This window comes from Echeneis naucrates, chromosome 20 (assembly GCF_900963305.1).
Source record: "Echeneis naucrates chromosome 20, fEcheNa1.1, whole genome shotgun sequence".
Taxonomy (NCBI): Eukaryota; Metazoa; Chordata; class Actinopteri; order Carangiformes; family Echeneidae; genus Echeneis; species Echeneis naucrates.
This window is the reverse complement of record NC_042530.1, coordinates 10828213-10846438: the sequence shown is the minus strand read 5'-3', so window position 1 is coordinate 10846438 and position 18226 is coordinate 10828213. Positions and strand designations below refer to the sequence as shown.

Here is an 18226-nt window from a genome sequence, read left to right as displayed (position 1 = left end):
TTTTACAATGACATTAGTTTATGTATATTTTGGGATGACAAATAAGGAGAAGAAACACTGCAAAAAGTAAGCAGTTAGTTGTTCTTTAAGTTGGAGTGAACAGCAGGGGCTTTACTGGCGTACAGGCCCCCCATTCCTCATTTCTCACTTTTTTTTTTTTTTTCCGTCTTGGAAGTTATGTCAAACGTGAGAAAGATGTAGAACATGTAGAAATATTCATCTATTTAGAAACAGAAATAATCATCACATTCTGTGTGTGTATGTGTCTAGATGAACATTCCTGCCATGTTTACAGGATGAAAGACATACACAACACGACATAACAAGAACGGAATAAAATCTTGTTTTCCATTGCATTCATTTATATTAAACAATAATATTAATGGAAAAAACGTCAGGCAAACCAGCCTCAAGCAAAACTGATCAATGACTGATGGCTGAGGATGCCCCGATATGGACCGTAAACTGGTTTTTAGTTTTTAGTTTAGTTCTAAGCTTATTTCAGTTTTGTGATGTTCTCATAGCCCACCTCAAATCTGCCCACGCCTGAACTTCTGTTCGTGGTGTGCTTCTGTTTGTTATTTTTTTGTCTGTTAAAAGAAGACACACTCTTTTACTACCCACAGGTCAGCAGGTTGATGTTGAAGTTATACTGGGGTGCATGGCCCAGTGAAAGTGACATCCGAGTAACACCCAATGTTAAAAGAAAGATTTACGATATGTTGTGCGAGTGGTTAGAAAAATATAGTCATGTGTCGTCGCACTTCATAGGATGACAGGATGACAGGATGACAGTTAGATGTTGTCATAGCTCTGTGTCCATATGGAAGAGGGCTCGAGGCCATATGGCCTATATGTCTGGCCCAAACTGTTGGAGCCATGTCTGAGCCTTCCCCGAGTGTGTGTGGTGTGTGTGTGTGTGTGTGTGTGTGTGTGTGTGTGTGAGAGAACAACAATACTCAAATACTTTTTTCTAAATCCATATCCCAGTTTAATCCGTCTCATACTGTTAATCAGTAAGTCTAGTACTTGAGTTCTCTAATTCAGGTTCCTGACACACTTATTGGTGTCTGAGCTTTTCCATGCTTAAACACACACACACACGCAGAGGGCTTGTTTCAGTTACGCTGATAAATTTGTAATGCACAGCTGGATGGTATTCTGCGACAAATCCACAAAAATCAAGAGCATATTATTAAGTTGTCTGCTTTCACTTGTTAGCGATTTTCCTTTCACATGACACATTTCTCAATAAATTTGCATCTTATAATTAGCCAGTCCACCGTGTCCCATGACCCACTGAGAGAGCTGGCACAAACATATTGAAGTCACGTTTAATCTGTCATAATTCACCAGTGGGTGTGTGTGACTGCTCTGCCCAACCCACTGAGACATGTACATGTATAAACATGCAGAGATGCATGCAGGGGTGGAGGCCGCGCATTGTGGGCTGGTAAATTGACGAACAATTAGAATAAATGAGCAAATAGTGAATTGGGGATGGGGAGGGTGGATGAGGAGAAGAGGAGGAGGAGGGTGGGGGAGGGAGTAGAGGAAAGCTACTGGCGCCCTGCCAACATTGACGAAAGCTGCTTAGCCCACCCAGTTGCCATGGATACAGCGAGGAGCAGCACCCAGCATGTGTATGTGTGTGAGAGAGAGAGAGAAAGAGAGGGAGGGAGGCAGGGAGAGAAAACCAGCAGGCATCCGTTTGAGCAAGTCAGAGTGGGAGTGAAAGAGCAGCAGACAGCAGGGTGGAGAGAGAGGCTGAGTGTATGTGTGGTCACAGAGGGAGAGAGGACAGCGAGGCAGCCAGAGAGCTCGAGTGAGGCCGTGGAGCAGGAGCCACTGAGCGCTAGATAATGGAGGTGCAGTCGGAGTGTGTGGAGCCTCCTGTGGCACCGCAGTGTGACCCTCAGCCCACAGGGAAGATCAACAAAGCTGCCTTCAAACTCTTCGGAAAGCGACGCACCGGCTCTGGGATGGCCAGTTTCTTCTCCTTCAGGAACAAAGGCGCCACAAACAGCAGCAACAACGGGAACTCGGACAATAGCAATTCTTTGAATGGGAATGGCTCGACGGCATCGGTGGAGCTCGTTCGGAGCAAAACGCATGATGGACTTACGGGCTCGAACAACGACACTGATGGACAGAGAGGGGAGGGGCCCGCTGGCCTGGAAGCCGGGCCGGTGAGGTCTCTCAGCAAATCATTGAGTTTCTTCTCTCTACTCAGACGTGGGAGTTTCAGGTCGAGTGAGAATGGAGGGGCAGGGCTTGTCAGAAGAGGGAGGGGCCTAAAGGGGCTTTTTAGCAGCATGCGATGGAGACGTAAGGAAAAAACAAACGAAGGATACGGGGAAGAGGTGGAGGCTAACAAGGAAAAGGATGGGGACAGTGCAGACTCTGAAAAGGTAAAGGATATTACTCTCACCCTTGAACCACCTCCACATCATCATCAAGAGGATTGTGGGAATTCAGAATCAGAAGCTAACCTCCAAGCAACAGAGACTCCCGTTTCTAGTGTTACCATGACACCGCCTCACTGTGTTGCCATGCCAGGGCCATCTGTTGAGCCAGACTCCCCCTTTCCATACACACCCATTGACTCGCCACTGCGCCCACCTATCCAAAAAGCCAAAGCCTCCATTTCCAGCCTCACCCCATCTCTTGCTACACCCCCTTTGGATCGTTGCAGCACCGGCGACCCCCCCTCAGAGCCGTCAGTTGACAGACTCTGCTCCCTCCTCTTCACTGATGTCACATCCCTTAAGAGCTTTGATTCACTGACTGGATGTGGTGACATTATTGCTGATGCAGATGATGAGGGGCCAGGTGGTAACGGGGGCAGTGGCACCAGCAGCAGCAGCAGTGGGGGAGGAGGGGGCAGTGTCAGTGCAGGTGTTGGGAGAGCTGTTGGTGGCAGCAGCGCCACATCTCGGGGTTCTCCATCCAAACCTCCTCTATCTGCTCAGCTGGCCCAGCCCATGTTCTCTGGTTCCTCAAGCTCAGTGCCTGCCACCCTACCAGCCCGGGCTCGTGCACCGCCTCCACCGCAGCCCCACCCAGCTGGTAGTGGTGTGGTGGCTTACATGGGTGGTGGGGAAGAAATGGCCAGTCCAGAAGGGGTGGACGATGCAGACATGCAAGGGCTGTGGCACATGCTGCCCTCCACGGGGGACAACTCTCCTGCTTTGCCCAGATCACACCAACCCCCCTCAAACAACCCCACCTCAACATACCCCCCTCACAACAACCCCTCCAGCAGCAATGTCCCCTCAGTACCTAGAGGCTCAGATCGAAAGATACCCCAGGTGAAGGCACTGGGGCTCAGTAAGATTCCAGTAGTTGGTGGAGCAGGAAGTCGAACAAGTAAACCCCCTCTCCCTCACCAATATGGCCGTCATCCCACATCACCTGGTGAAAAAGAGCCACTCAGTGATGAGGGCTACTGGGACACGCCCTCAGCAACACCCACAGCAACACCTGATGAGAGCGGGCTGCAGCGTAACCAGAAGATGGCTCTATCACGTGACAGCTGCTCTGGAGACCAACTGTACGACCTTTACAACGACCCTGAAGAGGAAGGAGATGATGAAGAGCAGGGGGGAGATGAAGATCTAAACAGCACCCCTTCTCCATCTACCGAATACAAACTGAGCCCCACATCTCAGACAACTCCTCCTTCCTCCTCCTCTTCTTCCTCCTTCCGATCGATGAAAGGCAGCACCAGCCTTCCTCGGGAATCCAAGATCCCAGTGAGCACCAGACAAACTCCACCTTCCCACTCTGTAAGCCAGTCAGCTCTGTCATCTGTCCTCGAGGCTGAGTCCCCACCACCAAAGACCCAAGCACCTCCCCCAGCGCGCACCCGAATCCCCGTCTCCAAGGTGCCCGTCCGTCGTTCTGGAAACAAAGCTGGCAGAGGAGCAGCCCACAAGAAGTAGTTTCTGTCAAACAGGTGGTTTCCTCCCACTAATGTATGAACTTCTTTACAGTTGTTTATTGAGAGCCAAAAGTTTTCCCAGACTGAGAAATATGTTGAGCTGTGGCGTTAACAGCCTATAAATTCCTCTCAGATGTTGAAAGCACTCGTTCCTTAAGTGTTTTGGCTTACAACAAATAGAATAAGCGCTTTTATTCACTTGAGAAAGTCACAAGGAGACTCCAAAAGGTTGGGTTAACACTTCACGGCCCTCACAGGAACTTTGGAGACTCTTGACAATCCATGGACTTGCATCTGACACATTCGCCTTGTAACTTCCTGGAAAGACTTCTGCCCTACTCAGAGTTTGACGAACACTTTGATGTAGCTTATGACTGCACACTGCACCAAGAAACATAAAAAGCAGAGCACCTTTTTATCTCACATTTTTTCTTATGGAATTCCACATGGCATAATTCAATTTGCTTATAAGGACCTAATTTAATAAAAGTTGTTTTTTGTTTTTTGTGTTGCTGAGACATCTTGTCTAATCTGTAACAAATTACCTCCTAATCCTCTGATGTTAGAGCCAAAGTAAAAAAAAAAAAAAAAAGGAAAAAGAAATCAAAAGAAAACGTCATTTTATAGCCTCTGGAACAGACTCAACAATATCTACAGCCTGGGATAACACACTATTTTTTTTTTTTTTGAGGGTTTTTTTCTTGTATGCTTTTTTTGAAAGAGGGTTACCTTCTGACAGCACACTGGTAATCAAACTGTGCATAAATGAAATTGAATAGTGAGAACTGAACTAGTTTTAATACTTAACTACTTTGCAGCTAGAAATGTGGCAAAGCTTCCTCGCAGAAGGCCACGCATTTTCTTTGGCTTTTTAGCAGGGGTGATGGCCTCCACCTTGTTGACTGGCTAATTTTCCGTTGTGGAAGCTTGGATTTCACCCAGAATTCACCTGTAGGCCATTGCATTTCTGGAAACACGTCCATTGGATGTCAATCTCTGGGATTTACAACTGTTGAACTGCTGATGGAATCCTGGAATGGAAACTAACAAAACTATCGCAATACTCTATCTGGAGGGATCCTTTGCACTGAAGCTTCAAAACGCGCACACACACACTAACAAAAGTTCATACATGCACATGTTTTCTCTCCCTCTCTGCATGCAGTGCCACATATTCAATGCAAAGGTCAGGAATATCATCAAACACTGAAAGAGCTTACATACACACACTGTTTCACCTTCGGCACTGTCTTTGTAGTCACATGACTTTCTTTCTTAAGAACAAGCGACCAATTTTTTCTAGTTAGTATTTTCTTCGTCACTGGATTTCATACTGTTTTATAGGCCTTTCCTTCCTGAATCATATCGCACAGATCTGAAACTGTGAAACTGCTTCTGAATACTCTGCTTTCTGTTATAGTGTAGGAGTATAAAAGTAAGTGTGAGTTTTAAAAAGGCAAAACTTGGGGACAATTGTTAAATCAGAGTCCTCCACCCTTCTTTCCCTGGCTGTTGTACGTTTTGTACGACCTCATTAAAGGAGTCGCTGGAGCTGTTTGTGAATCTGAATGTAGCTTGACATCACTGTAGATCATCCAGCAACTGCGTTGGTCTCTTTCCCTCTTTGTCCCTTTGTTGCAGAGGCAAGACAAATGGTGGAGTGTACTCTAAGTCCCCCATGCACTGAAAAATGGAGACAAACTACTGCCCAGTGTGTGCAGCCTCGCAAAGCACCACTTGTATTAAGAATGAGTGGTGTGTATTGCAGTGCTAAAAGGCCTTTGTCAGTTATTCAGTGAGACAAGTTACAGGGAGCAGAGAGTTCCCTACCCTTTAGAGAGAGACAGGTTTTTATAGGAAAAGACATTTGAAATGCTGCAAAATTTCTCTAATTCCAAACACAAGGGCCCCAATAACACTTGAGGGTCATTGTAGTTCATGATAGCTTTCTCTTTCAGAATGTAATGATTGAGTCACGACGCTGCTTAAGGGTTGAGTTACCTTCTCAGCTACTCAATGGTAGAATAGGCCAAAAAGTAATCTGATCACAGGTCTGTAAACAAGCATTTCACCACACAGAAGGGATATGTTTAAAGTCTCTTGTAGAACAGGAAAAGATCATGCCTCTTCATGTTTTATTTGCTCACACTGTACTCAATGCTCTTTTAAGTGAGTCAGTATGCAAATATTTCCATTCTCCTTTTCTCTCTGACGCGAGGAGGAGGAGGAGAAATCAAACGGGAACTTTGGAGGTTTGAGGCTTTTGTGGTCATTGAGGTGGGCGACAATCGAAGTGTACAAAGTTTTCCTTGAGAAAATTTAAAGAAGATTTTCTTCCTCATGAGAGGGAATAGCCCATTTCATCCATCAAATTACATTTCTACTAGAATTAAAAAAAAAAAAGAAGCTACAAGTCATTGAACCAGCATAGATGCTCAATACACAATATATTTTGCGTATTCTACTTTGCTGGTGTCAAATCTGTTCCACTTATAATAGTTGAACTTTTGAATACCTAAATCTCTCAGATTGCTACTGCCCAGTAATGCCATCAAACCTGAGGCTGCTATCACCCTCTTGTCTTTGTGGGGAGGAGGGGTTTTGTTTGTTCTGGTCCTTCATGTGACATCGAATGGAACATCACGCTTCCCTCCTTTTTTTTACCATGTGTTCACAGAGTGAATCTTTCCACTTTTCATATTTAATGAATAAAACTGTGTTTGCGCTGAGAGATGAGCTCCTGACTCTTTGTGACACATTTACACAGCACTGCATGCATTTTATTGTCCGGGGCAAATCATACAGTACAGGTGCATGAAGTATTGGTATTGTTAGAGAAGCCCTTCTTTCCTCGATTCCCCTCCTCTATCACTCTTTTCCCATATCTTGGTGGCTTCAATCTGCAGGAGCTAGGTCTGGTGGGAGAGAGGATGAGATGGTTTGTGTTGACGTGTTATTATTTTGGTGTCCAACTTGCAAAGAGCTCTACTGGGCTCAGGAGTCACAGTATAGCTTATCAATGCATTTTATTGATCACTGAGGTGAAAGCCAGACGGATGTGTCATTGTGTGCTGCTGTCCCTCGTGGGAAAAGACACCCATAGACAAGGGCAGTCAGCAGACATGATAACAAAGAGAGCCAGCTGAGGCGCAACAGAGGCACAGCTGATTCATCTAATATTGAACCTGTGTATGGGTTTGTGTCATTGTTTCCAAAATACAGTCCAAAGAAGGAAGGCAGGGCTTCCATTCCTCTCTGTTTTGAGAAAAACACATGTTGCTGGAATAAGATCACGTGTTGTTGTGTTTTAGGTGTACATGCACGGGTAGTGGGAGGAGGATTTGGTGCAGTGCGAATGCCCTTTGTAATGGTGCAGCACCCCCCCCCCCCATCCCCCTGTGTTCAGCTCCCTCTCTCTGTCTGCACGCTGAGGTCGGTGTAAAAGCCTTATGTAAGACCATAACACTCACTTTTTCCAGCCTACCAGATGCAAGCTGGTGATGCTGACAGTGGGAACAGTGCATGCTGCTGTGCGCATGTGTGTGCTGAGCTCATCATTAATCTGCTGCTGCTGCCATTGAGGTGCTGGATGTGGACTGTATGTGTGTGTGTTTGTTTTGGTGCATACATCTCATATAAGTTGATGACATGGTGCATTTATTCTGCACTCAACAACAGAGCACTTGTATAAACTGGGGGGAAGTGGTAGAAAACCACTGAGAAAAAAAGATTTATGGAGATGTGAGTGTTGGCCTGGCTTCACTTCTCTTAAATGTAGCTTTTAGCTAGCTATGCAGCTTTTGATGACCAGCAATAATAAGGAAATGGCACTCAAATCTCCGAGAGAGATGTTATTCAGTCATTTAGACACTGACTTGCAAACATCTTACGAGCGATTTAAGGTTTCATAACATTAGCCTCTATAAGCCACTGAGTAAACCAGACCAAAGGAAGTGATAGGAACCAAACCCTGCTGTTGCACTGAAGTGAACAAGGTTGTGCTTCTGTGTTAAATGGGCCTTTTTTAATATAACACTGTCCCAAGTGTATAAATGTGCTAATTTCCCTCAGAAGTCATTGTGAAAAGTCATTATACTAAAAATTGTTTAGTCTATTCTCAACCTAATTTGTCTCTTCTGTTAGAATTAGTGAAAATATTCTTATTTTCACTTTCATATTGTGTTACAGTTCAAGTAAGGGTCTTTCTAACCCTAAGCTATATAAGTCAAAGACATGGCTGAAATGGTAAAATGGTATTTATACTTCATAGAGATAAACAGGAAATTCTGTGTTTAGAAAGCCTAATTTGAGATTGCCTCCATAGAAGACATTAGTAGTTTATAATTCCAACAAGGAAAAGTACTGAGCGATGATCCAAATCTTTTTATTGTTAAAGAAAATAATAACCTTGATTGTAGAAAGGGTTTCCCACCTTGATAAATGTGAATGTGTGTGTCTGATGGGGGCTGTATCACCATTCATAGGCTGTACCCCATATTCTGCATGGCAGCCTCTCCACAGCCGTTCCCATAGTAACTCCACTAGGTCAACCAATGAAAAAAGGGGGCTGGGCAGGAAGGAGGATGGGCGAGTGTTGGGTCTCAGTGCTGACGGAGACGTGATTGGAGCTGAAGTGGTGCAGTAAAGCATTTATACAAATAAATTCACACGTGCACACACACACACACACACAATAATCTACGTGTGGATGTGCAAATGAGTGTGCTGTATTCATAGAAAAATTAGGCCCCTTTGGCATGTGGCCACACACTCAGACAGTCAAACAACCCCTAACACTCTATCAACAGACATGTAAAAAATGAGAAACAACAGAAGTGAGACTACATTCTCCAAAGAGCGCCTGATGTTCAGCTCTCATCTTCTACACACATAAATTCTTCATACTTAGGGCAACACCGTACTGCCAGCATCATCAGCACCATCTCTGTTGATTTGTTCTCCATCCTCCCTCTCTCGTCATGCTCTCTCAATGCTACAGCTGAATAGCTGTCATATTGTGCAATCCTTCCACTTATCAATAATTCATTAACACCCAAGCTTTTGATTGTGAACGAGAGGACAGAGTTGGTACAGTATGATTCTAGTTGGATCCTGCATAGCTCTACAGGAAAATCTAGCTTTGCTCAATGAACTGTTAATAATGGTCACACACATATGTACAATATATGCACAATATACATACACAAGCATTTGTGACTAATTGAACAGTTACCTGTCATCTAATGCTATCTAATTAGATTTCACACTGAATGGGAGCTTGTGAACAGCAAACTGGAACATAAATTGAATCATGTAGCCAAAAATGAATTATTAGTGAAATTTCCTCTGACATCGTGAGGTCAGGACAAGTACGCAAGGAAGTCAACGTTCTGATACAGAGAACAATACCCAGATGAGATAGAATGGAGAAGTGAATGAACATTTCAACAGACTTTGCTTTCAAATACGTGTGAGATAGAGAATTCCTCTCTTGAATACCATGGTGAAAACAGTGAGCACTTGTAATATTTCCCTCAAGTTTCCACTGAAAGTGACTTTGATGTAACATTTTAGATTATGGGATGCATTTAATCCAAACCCATAGCATGTAGTCAGTGATATATACAATTAAATGTCATATATGCCCACAGGTTTGCAAATATAACTCTAAAAACAACCCTGAACAGACACCACTTCTTTTGGACTCAGATAAATCAATAGCCAACACCAGGACCTTATTCACAGTCAGCTGGGTGGCGCCTGAATGTCTACAGTGATAAGAGTGTACAGGACATCCTTCATAACTTCCTTGACTGTGTATTTGAGGGAATTAATGCCATCTTTGTCCATGGTCCACTTAGTTTTTTGAATTTTATGTGGATTCACTGGGTTAGGTTCATTGTGTACGTCTCTATCATGTCTGATCATTTTGTATTTTCCTTTAACAAGGTCGGGCCGAGAAACAGACATCCCATGGTAGATAATCCTCCTAAAGATGTCATCGTCCTCACCACCCCAGCCCCAGTAAGTGTTTGGGAAGCCATTGATTTTTAAGAATTTGTCCTTGGACAATGAGGAAACCCCACCAAAGTAGGTCTGATAGGGCAACTGGAAGGCAAATTTGTCCATAGCCACAGCCAGGTGTCTTGGATTGTTGAAACATCTATAAAGATTACGGTCATCCATGGGAACCAGGTCTACATCAGAGAAGACAAAGCATTCATAAGCATATTCTTTAAGTGCTTCGGCATAGCCAACATTCATCAGTTTAGCCCGGTTGAACTTTCCCTCGCCATCCTGGTTGATGACATAAACACCGTAGTCCAACTGCTGACGCATCAGTATTGGATGGAGGTAGTGCAGCCAGTGCTTCAAGTGCTCGTGTCGATTTCGGAACGGGATGATGATTGCCACCTAGACAGATGATTTAAATCTTTCATGCAGGATTAGGGAAATCACACATTTCATCATTTACAAAGTCCTTTACAACTCTATGAATATCAATGAAAGTTAACTACAAAATATGAGATTGATTGAAATGTTTCATTCTCGGTTCTCACTCAGTTTTTCTATTTAATTTTGATTTATACTGGTTTAAATGTTAAATGAAAAAAGTGATATATTCAATAAACACCTATTTATATTAAGATAAGATAAGATAAGATAATTTTAAAGGGGAAGAAGAAGCTATAAGAATAGAAACAAAACATTAACATAGTAACATAACTTATCTAAACACTTCCCAGTTATAATCACAAAATGATGTGTAAAGATGCTACATAAGGAGCTTATAAAGGTAGCTGTAGTTGATATAGTTTTCAGCACTTTGTACATCATACAAAAAGCACATATATTGAAATATAAGATATGTTCACGTCACTGTATTTAAAGATCTTTTATCATAATTCACTTTTTATGCCTCTATGTTCATTCACCCACCTTATGTTTGGAGATGCAGTCTGATGGTTTGAATCGCCCTCCACTCTGAAGAACAGAACCGTACTCCTGTCTGATGTCATCCAAGTTTCGCTGTTGATGAAACTCCACCAAAAGAGGACCGACAAGTTTTGGAGGGTTCTCAGGGCAGGGTCCCAAAGTGACGTTCCGTGGTGGCTCTTTGTTTGACTTTGGGATTTCCTTCTTCACCTCCAAAAGCTCTTTTACATGTTCCTTTATCATCTGGGAAAGTATCTCTTTTTTTTTTTCCTCTTTGTTGATTATTGAATTTAAAATTCTGTTTTCTCTGTACACCAAAAGTACAACAGAACACACAAGGCTGAGGACAGCCAAAAATGCTAGGAAAAAAAAGATGTTTTTAACCATTTTGGTAATGCCAGCAGATACTGTAGACTCAGCGTCTGTCTGCCGCTACTACCTGCATGTCCTTTTGCAAGTCAAAGATAGCTGATACAGGAGCCGACAGGCAGCTTTTCTGTTTTTTTTTTTTTTTTCCAGCCACTTCCTTGTTCCACCCAGGTGATCAGATTAATGGCTCACATCTGTCGTTAATAATCAATCATATAGATACATTTTACTCAATTAGTCATAAGTTAATCGATATTTAGTGCTAGTTATAGTTAGAAGTGCACTGTTTATTTACAGGACCAAAAAAGAAAGTATTAACATAATGAATTAAGAATTATTAATTTAATTATTCATTTAATAATTTAAGTGATATCTGTAAAAACTACTAAGAATAATAAGGCAACAATACTTCCCACATGTTGTCGAACTGTGTCCTCTGTTGGTGTGTGACTGATGAGTCCAGGGAAACTTGGGAGACCAGGATGTTAATCACAAACTTCCAACAAGTCCTCAAAATGGCAGCACAAGTTGTCAACCCCAAAAGTTGCTCAGAAGCACATCCTTGAAGTTAAAACTTGAATCTGTTCCAGGTCCAGAAACATGTCCTTGCATGACTCTGAAAAGGTGTACACTTGGGCAAAGCCTGTTGCTACCAATCTTTTAAAAATGTGCCAGTTGGTCTGCAAGTCAATAGCGTTTAAGGGTATTTCCAGCTCCAGTTAAGTTTTTTCTATGGAATTTCTCTGATAAGTGTCCTGTACTGCAGCGAACTTCCTATTTATGCAGCTCAGTCTGGTGGGGTGCCTTCAAAATCAAAGAAACCATCAGTGGACAATGGAGACCATCAGTTATGCTGACCTCACCAAACATAACTTTGGTGAGAACAAGACCTGGATGAAATGTTCCTGTTCAACAGTTTTTATTGTATATTACACTGGTTTTACATCAGAACCGTATCAAATACAGTGTTTGTCGAGTTCAACAGAGCATGTTCAGGAAAAACACATACAACAGTCAAGTCAAGTCAAGTCAAGTAAACTATTTTAATCTCAAGTGGGTTAGCAGTGATTTTGACTTTACACCAATAAGTGGAATATCCTGTATCAGTTCCTTGCTGGGTATTTTTTCCCACACATTCCAGCTCCTAAACTTAAACTGAGGGGCATCGGAGCAGAGCTGTGAAGAGAGCAATGCCTTTGCACAAAGTTCCCATTTAAAAGAAAGCAGGGATGTTCATGTCATGTGAAAATTAACAGAATTTACATTTAATTATAGAAACACGTAGTAATCTTGATTATAAGAATAATGATGGTGAAACTCTTTGTAGTAGCTTGAATGGGTGTGTCTAATAACAACAATTTCCATAATATTTCCTTCAAATTCTAGGCTTGGTTATCTCTATACTGAAGTGCATTTGGACTTTTTATAGATCTGATTTATAAGTAAATATGTTGATCATACTTAATGATATGCTTTGCTCATGTTTTTTTTTTTTGTTTTTTTTTTTTTGCTTTGCATCACTAAATTAAACAGTACAATAGATGGCACAGAAGTAAGTAGCTGCTAAAGCTGTTTTTAAACAGTGACATTTTGTCAAGACAAGCGTTGGTAAACTGGATACAACCATGTACTGTAGCCTCAGCAGTGTACCGTGCAGCAGGTTGTTATTAAACCAGACAAACACTGACATCTAGTGGGACAAGGCCTTCACAACTGGGCCTACATTCACTGGAAATAATGAGCTCTCAGAGCACAAAAAACAAGGTTCAAGAGGTCATTAAATTTGCTACAACACACAATAAACCAACACTAAACTATATCACTTATAATAACAGAGCAGAACAAAGACATTTAAGTGTTTGAAATATAGTTGTTTTTGTTTTTGTTAATTAATCTTAATTTAACCAGGATAAGACTCATTGATATTAAAACAGGGAGAAGCACAGACATCAAAAGTTTCAGACAGACAGCAGCCATACATACAACCATAAGGTGCAGAGATGCATCATAATAGTTATCTAAGCAGCATAACATCTAAAAATGGAATAAAATCTTAAATATATCACACAAAATATCTACAGCCATATGTGTCTTTGTCCAAGTAAAATCACATCTGCTTAAAAGCAACCAAGGAGACCAGCTCATGAAGTTCCATCTCTTTTCGTAGTTTGTAAAAGGGAGCCGCAGACTTGAATGCCTTTTTACACAGTTCATGTCTAACTCTTGGAAACCAAAAACAAGAAAACATCCAGGGACTAAACACTGTAAGATCCAGTACTGCTCTAATAAAATGCCAAGATATCTGTAAGATGGAGCCTGTTTGATCTTTGCACCCTGAGAATGTGATGTTGACACCATGTTGTGCCATAAACTCCAGGAAAATAAGGTAGTTTGAAGTTAGGATGAAATTTTAATTATTATTCAACTCAAGTGTTGTCCTAGATGCCACTAAAGATACTAGTTGTTTAAACTAACCGGCTAAATTAGTTTGTACATTGCTGAGGCTTTACCAAAAAAGCTAAAACGAGTTATTCGATGAAAGGTTCCTTGTGTGAGTTTATTTTTCTGCTTTAGAAACAAAAATAAAATTAAACACAAATAGCTATTCACCACCACCCAATCGCCTTAGAGATTTAGTGGTGATGAATCTCACATATTACATTATCTTCCCAACAATCTTGGCACTTTATATTTTGTTCTTTCTAAATGGAGGTGAGCTGAGACAAACTACTGTCTATTAAGGCATGACATTAGGGAAAATATAGAGGTTTTAAAAAAAAAAAAGCAAAATGTTCATTTACATTTTTCTATGATTTTGCTTGAGATTGTTCGGGACACTACTCCTCTACGCGCTTGTATAATTTACTATGGCCCCTCATTTTCTTTTTGTTTTCATTACTGCTTCAGTCATGTGATATATATGGTCAATATGTTGACACTAGCTCTCAACTGCTCTTGAGTTCTTGAGGATTAAATAAGGTTTAGTGCCAACTAAAATGTTACATGTTTGCTTAAATCATAATTTTGTCATAAAGTGCTCAGATAGCAACCACAAAGCTGACCATTATAACAGCTTAAACTGGAGCAAAACTGGAATGTGATTTAGGTATTTTTACAGCCTCAGAAATGTTATTAACATCTTGTGGTAGATGTTTGATTGACAGGCTGGCTTGCGGAGAAAGTATTTCATAATATAATTATTAATCCAGTGGAAGCATAGTGTAAAAACAGTTTATTCTCATCAGTCTGTTTCAAAGTTCGAACTTAAATGAAACTAGAGAAGAGGTCGTGATATAAATGACTAATCCTCTACTCACCTGGGGGGACACCAAGGGTCATTTCTTGGGAGGCCTCCAAACACAACAGGCCAAAGTGAAACTGCTGCCAGACATTGAATGGACAACATGTGTACACCTGTAGGCAGACGTGCAGTCTTATGTGTTACCACTAGAGGATACTCATGTACCGCCAAAGAACACACGCATGCACGACAAACTGTGCTGAAAGTTTCTTTGAGATTATTGAGACTTGACATGCCTGTATGTACAACGCCCAACACACACACACACACATATACACAGACGCACGTATACACACATTGCAGACACACCCACGTGTATGAATGCTAATGCACATGTGTGTGTCTTTCAGAGGGAATTTAGCTTTTTAACTACGCACGTTTGGATAAATGAGCTGCTGTGAGCAGAGAAACCTGATCCCCAGGCCTCTATAGATGGAATCCAGCTTTGGTTTGAACATTTTCATTGAATTTCATAGATTTTTTTTTTTTTTAACATCTCTTCCCACTTTCTTGCTTATTTTTGTTGCTTCAGATGACTTGACTCGTGAAACAGATTTGTATCCTGAGGTGGAGTTTTGTTGGATGGGCATCCAAAGCAAACTGAGTGAGGAAGAAGACCGGTGTACCCCTGCTGCTTTGGCCACACAAGTCTTTTCTGGTACTGTGGCATCCCTTTGGAGGTGGGCGGGTGTGCTTTTTTTGGACACATTTCATTTGGCATGTATGCTTGTGGAGTCAGAAGGACATCTATGCCTGTATATTTTCTTAATTGAGTAGATGAGGGGAATTTTAAAAGCTGTGTCTTGCAGTTTAAATATCAGTGATATAAAGTGTCGGTTTTAATGTTGTTAGAAATAATCTTGATACAATACAGCATATATATTTGGCCACTCTTAATTTTGAAATTGCATGTCTTTCTTTTCATATACACAACACTCATCTTAGCGATAGAAAAAAAGGAAATAAACAGATATAGCAGAGACTGCAGTGATGCCAAGATTAGAATAACAAATACAGATCTGGGGTGAAGATGTGCAGATGGAATAAAATATAGATGTAACGTTTAAAAAGTCCAAGCTTTAAAGGAGCAGGGTAGCACATATTCTAAGACTAGTGAAAATGGCAGCACAATGCAAACATACAGTGCATTCTCTCCAGACATGTAGACAGATGTGAACACACATACACACAGACAGACACACTAACATGCACATTTATACTAAACCGCAGCTCTTAAAACAGCCCTAGTTACAGCCTAGAGAGCTCAGCAGTTTAGTGAAACATGATGCCCAGACCATAAAAGTGAGTGTGTGTTTGTGTGTGTGTATGTGCTTGGTTTTGAGTGGTCTCAGCTGTGTGGGACACATTGCAATGACAGCCAATCAGAGCTAATTCAGAATCAGAGTGGTTTTGATGGCTCCATGGTCTATCTGGGGGAACAAAGCAGTTTGTGTGTGTATGCATGTGAGTGTGTGTGAGTGTGTATGTGTGCACACCTCTCAACCTTACTCTGCACTCCACCTGCTTCTCATTGCCCAAATGGCCTGACAAAGTCTGCTTTTTGATATATTCTGCATTTATATTCTACAGCTTTTATTTCATGTGTACAAAATCATAAAAAAACATTATTTTGGATTCAATATAAAGTAATCAAATAAATGAAAGAGCTCTCTTTGTCAAGATTTGCACTATGAATCCACAGGACTAGGTGCTTGTCAATTCTTGTTCTAATTTTTATGAAAAATAGCATAGTTCAGCTTAAATGGGAAATTTCCCCTTGAAGTCATATTGATTTGGAGCAGCTGTTGGAATCATCCATATCTCCCAGCCATGTGCAAACTAACTTTTAGCTGAATAACTGTGTAATTCAAGGCTCATGTTGTTGTGCCAACACCTGCAGTTTGATTTGATTTAACATCACTTTGTGTTTATACCAAATTGTTTGGTAAATATAACACCATGTTATTACTAAGTAAAGTGTTCCTATTAAACCACTGGTTTAATAGGAACTGAATGGAGAGTTGTCTTTAAGAGGTAATTGTATTTAACTATTTGCTGACACAGAAGCACAGTTGTACAACAGGGTTACGGTTAACCCTTTTCAGTACAGCGCCCCTTCAGGGTCGCATTGATAACCATGGATCATTTTCAAGTGATACTTTATTCTTGTTCTTCATGTGGACATTTTTTAGTCCAGGGAAAGGATGCATATTTAATAGTTGAAAAAAAAAAAAACTGTGCGTGACATCAACGTCAAACTACCAGTGTGTTTATCACCTGTAGGTTCTTTCTGAAGAACTTCCAACGACTGATCGAAGAGACATATGATCATAAAGTTATATCAACTGAGAGGACTGCATGGAAAACTTGTCATCCCACATTGTTAGTGCAGCCCAGACATAAGTGGGAAAATGTAAATAAAGTTGACTTGTGTGACCTTAAAGCATTCATGCTGCATTACAGGGCTCAGAGGCTGTATTTATCTTCAGCAGTGGTCTGACCCAACATAGAAATATTTGGACATGACCGTTAGACCTCATCACTCACAGAAACAAAAATGGCTACTTGAAACAGAGTGAGGAAAAGCTACCACATCTCAGGAAATGGCGGCAGTTATTAGAATTCATACAGGTGTCACATGTTCATATAAATGAACCAAAAATAATGAGCATTCTTTGAGAAAGGTCTAGATTTGCTGTTACCGGCAATGTTTAAAATTTCAGGTGAAGTACCTTATTCCTCCACTCTCATATCCAGGATTTTTCCGGACTGTCCAGGTATTTGTCTGCCACTCTCGCCTTCAGGCAGGGCTGTGCTGGAAACTTAATTTCTTTCAAGAGTTGGAGAAACATCAACCCTGAGTCACAGAGCTGGGTTTGAGAACTCAGGGATGGGAAAGTGACAAGCGCTGTCCTCTGCTCCCTTCATCATCGATTGCTCTTGTTTCCTGTGTGACATGAAACTGGCATTCACCCAATAGGCCCTGTGGCGACAATGTGTCAGCGGCAAGTGGAGGCTGAAGGAAAAACGTTCAATTAGGGGCCCATTGACGTATTGCCCTTAATGCCTCACTATCTTTTCCCATACCTGATAGGTACCGTAGCTCGGTAGACACTCACACTCTCACTAGTTCACTCAGTTACACACTAGCTATCCTGGTCATTGATCAGTCATTCGCTCTTCGTTAATGCAGACCAATTCTACGTCAGGTATAAAATCTTCCATCCCTGTTCATTTGTTGTCTACTAAACTATGGCCCTGTCCATCAGGCATTGCTGAATGAGAGTAGCTGTTCATCAACACTGTCATTAAGTATGAATTTGAGCTGATTGTTGCTGTTGACATTACAACAATATGTACAGATACCAGGGCTAATATGAAAAGATTCATGCAAAGATAAAAATGAATGAACTGGAAAGCATAGCAGCTCTAGTTTAACACTGCCATACAACAAGAAAGTTCTTGTTTTGAAACAGATTTTAGTTCAGTATAGCAGTGAAGAGATTTATTTTTACATGCTGAGTTTTCTCTGGTTTTCTCGTCCTGAAAGGTCATGAACAGCAATTCAAATAGCACAAATACAGTATCATGAAAAACATTCTGTAAAAGCAATTTTGAGATTTCTTCGTTCATATTAACCTGTTAAATTTGAACTAAGGATGAACATAGCTGTTCCC

At 41.3% G+C, this 18226-nt stretch overlaps 2 protein-coding genes across 2 annotated transcripts; one reads left to right on the top strand and one right to left on the bottom strand.

Annotated features, from left to right (window-relative positions):
- The first annotated feature begins 1737 nt into the window (after positions 1 to 1737).
- On the top strand, positions 1738 to 6666 carry amer2 (APC membrane recruitment protein 2). The gene has a single exon (XM_029529207.1). It carries the CDS (start codon positions 1863 to 1865, stop codon positions 3942 to 3944), a length of 2082 nt encoding a protein of 693 aa, XP_029385067.1. The 5' UTR covers positions 1738 to 1862; the 3' UTR covers positions 3945 to 6666.
- Positions 6667 to 8311: 1645 nt separating this feature from the next.
- LOC115060999 (beta-1,4-galactosyltransferase 2-like) lies at positions 8312 to 11890 on the bottom strand. Its single transcript, XM_029529208.1, has 2 exons — positions 10883 to 11890; positions 8312 to 10357 (listed from the first exon to the last, which is right to left on the bottom strand). The coding sequence occupies exons 1-2, from the start codon at positions 11264 to 11266 to the stop codon at positions 9689 to 9691; spliced, it is 1053 nt and encodes a 350-aa protein (XP_029385068.1). The 5' UTR covers positions 11267 to 11890; the 3' UTR covers positions 8312 to 9688.
- Positions 11891 to 18226: the final 6336 nt, after the last annotated feature.

Excerpts from the sequence above, each read along its gene's own strand:
- LOC115060999 (XM_029529208.1), bottom strand. The coding sequence starts at position 11,266 with ATGGTTAAAAACATCTTTTTTTTCCTAGCATTTTTGGCTGTCCTCAGC. Across the intron at positions 10,358-10,882 it reads ACTGCATCTCCAAACATAAG|GTGGCAATCATCATCCCGTT; the intron begins GTGGGTGAATGA and ends TCATCTGTCTAG.
- amer2 (XM_029529207.1), top strand. The coding sequence starts at position 1,863 with ATGGAGGTGCAGTCGGAGTGTGTGGAGCCTCCTGTGGCACCGCAGTGT.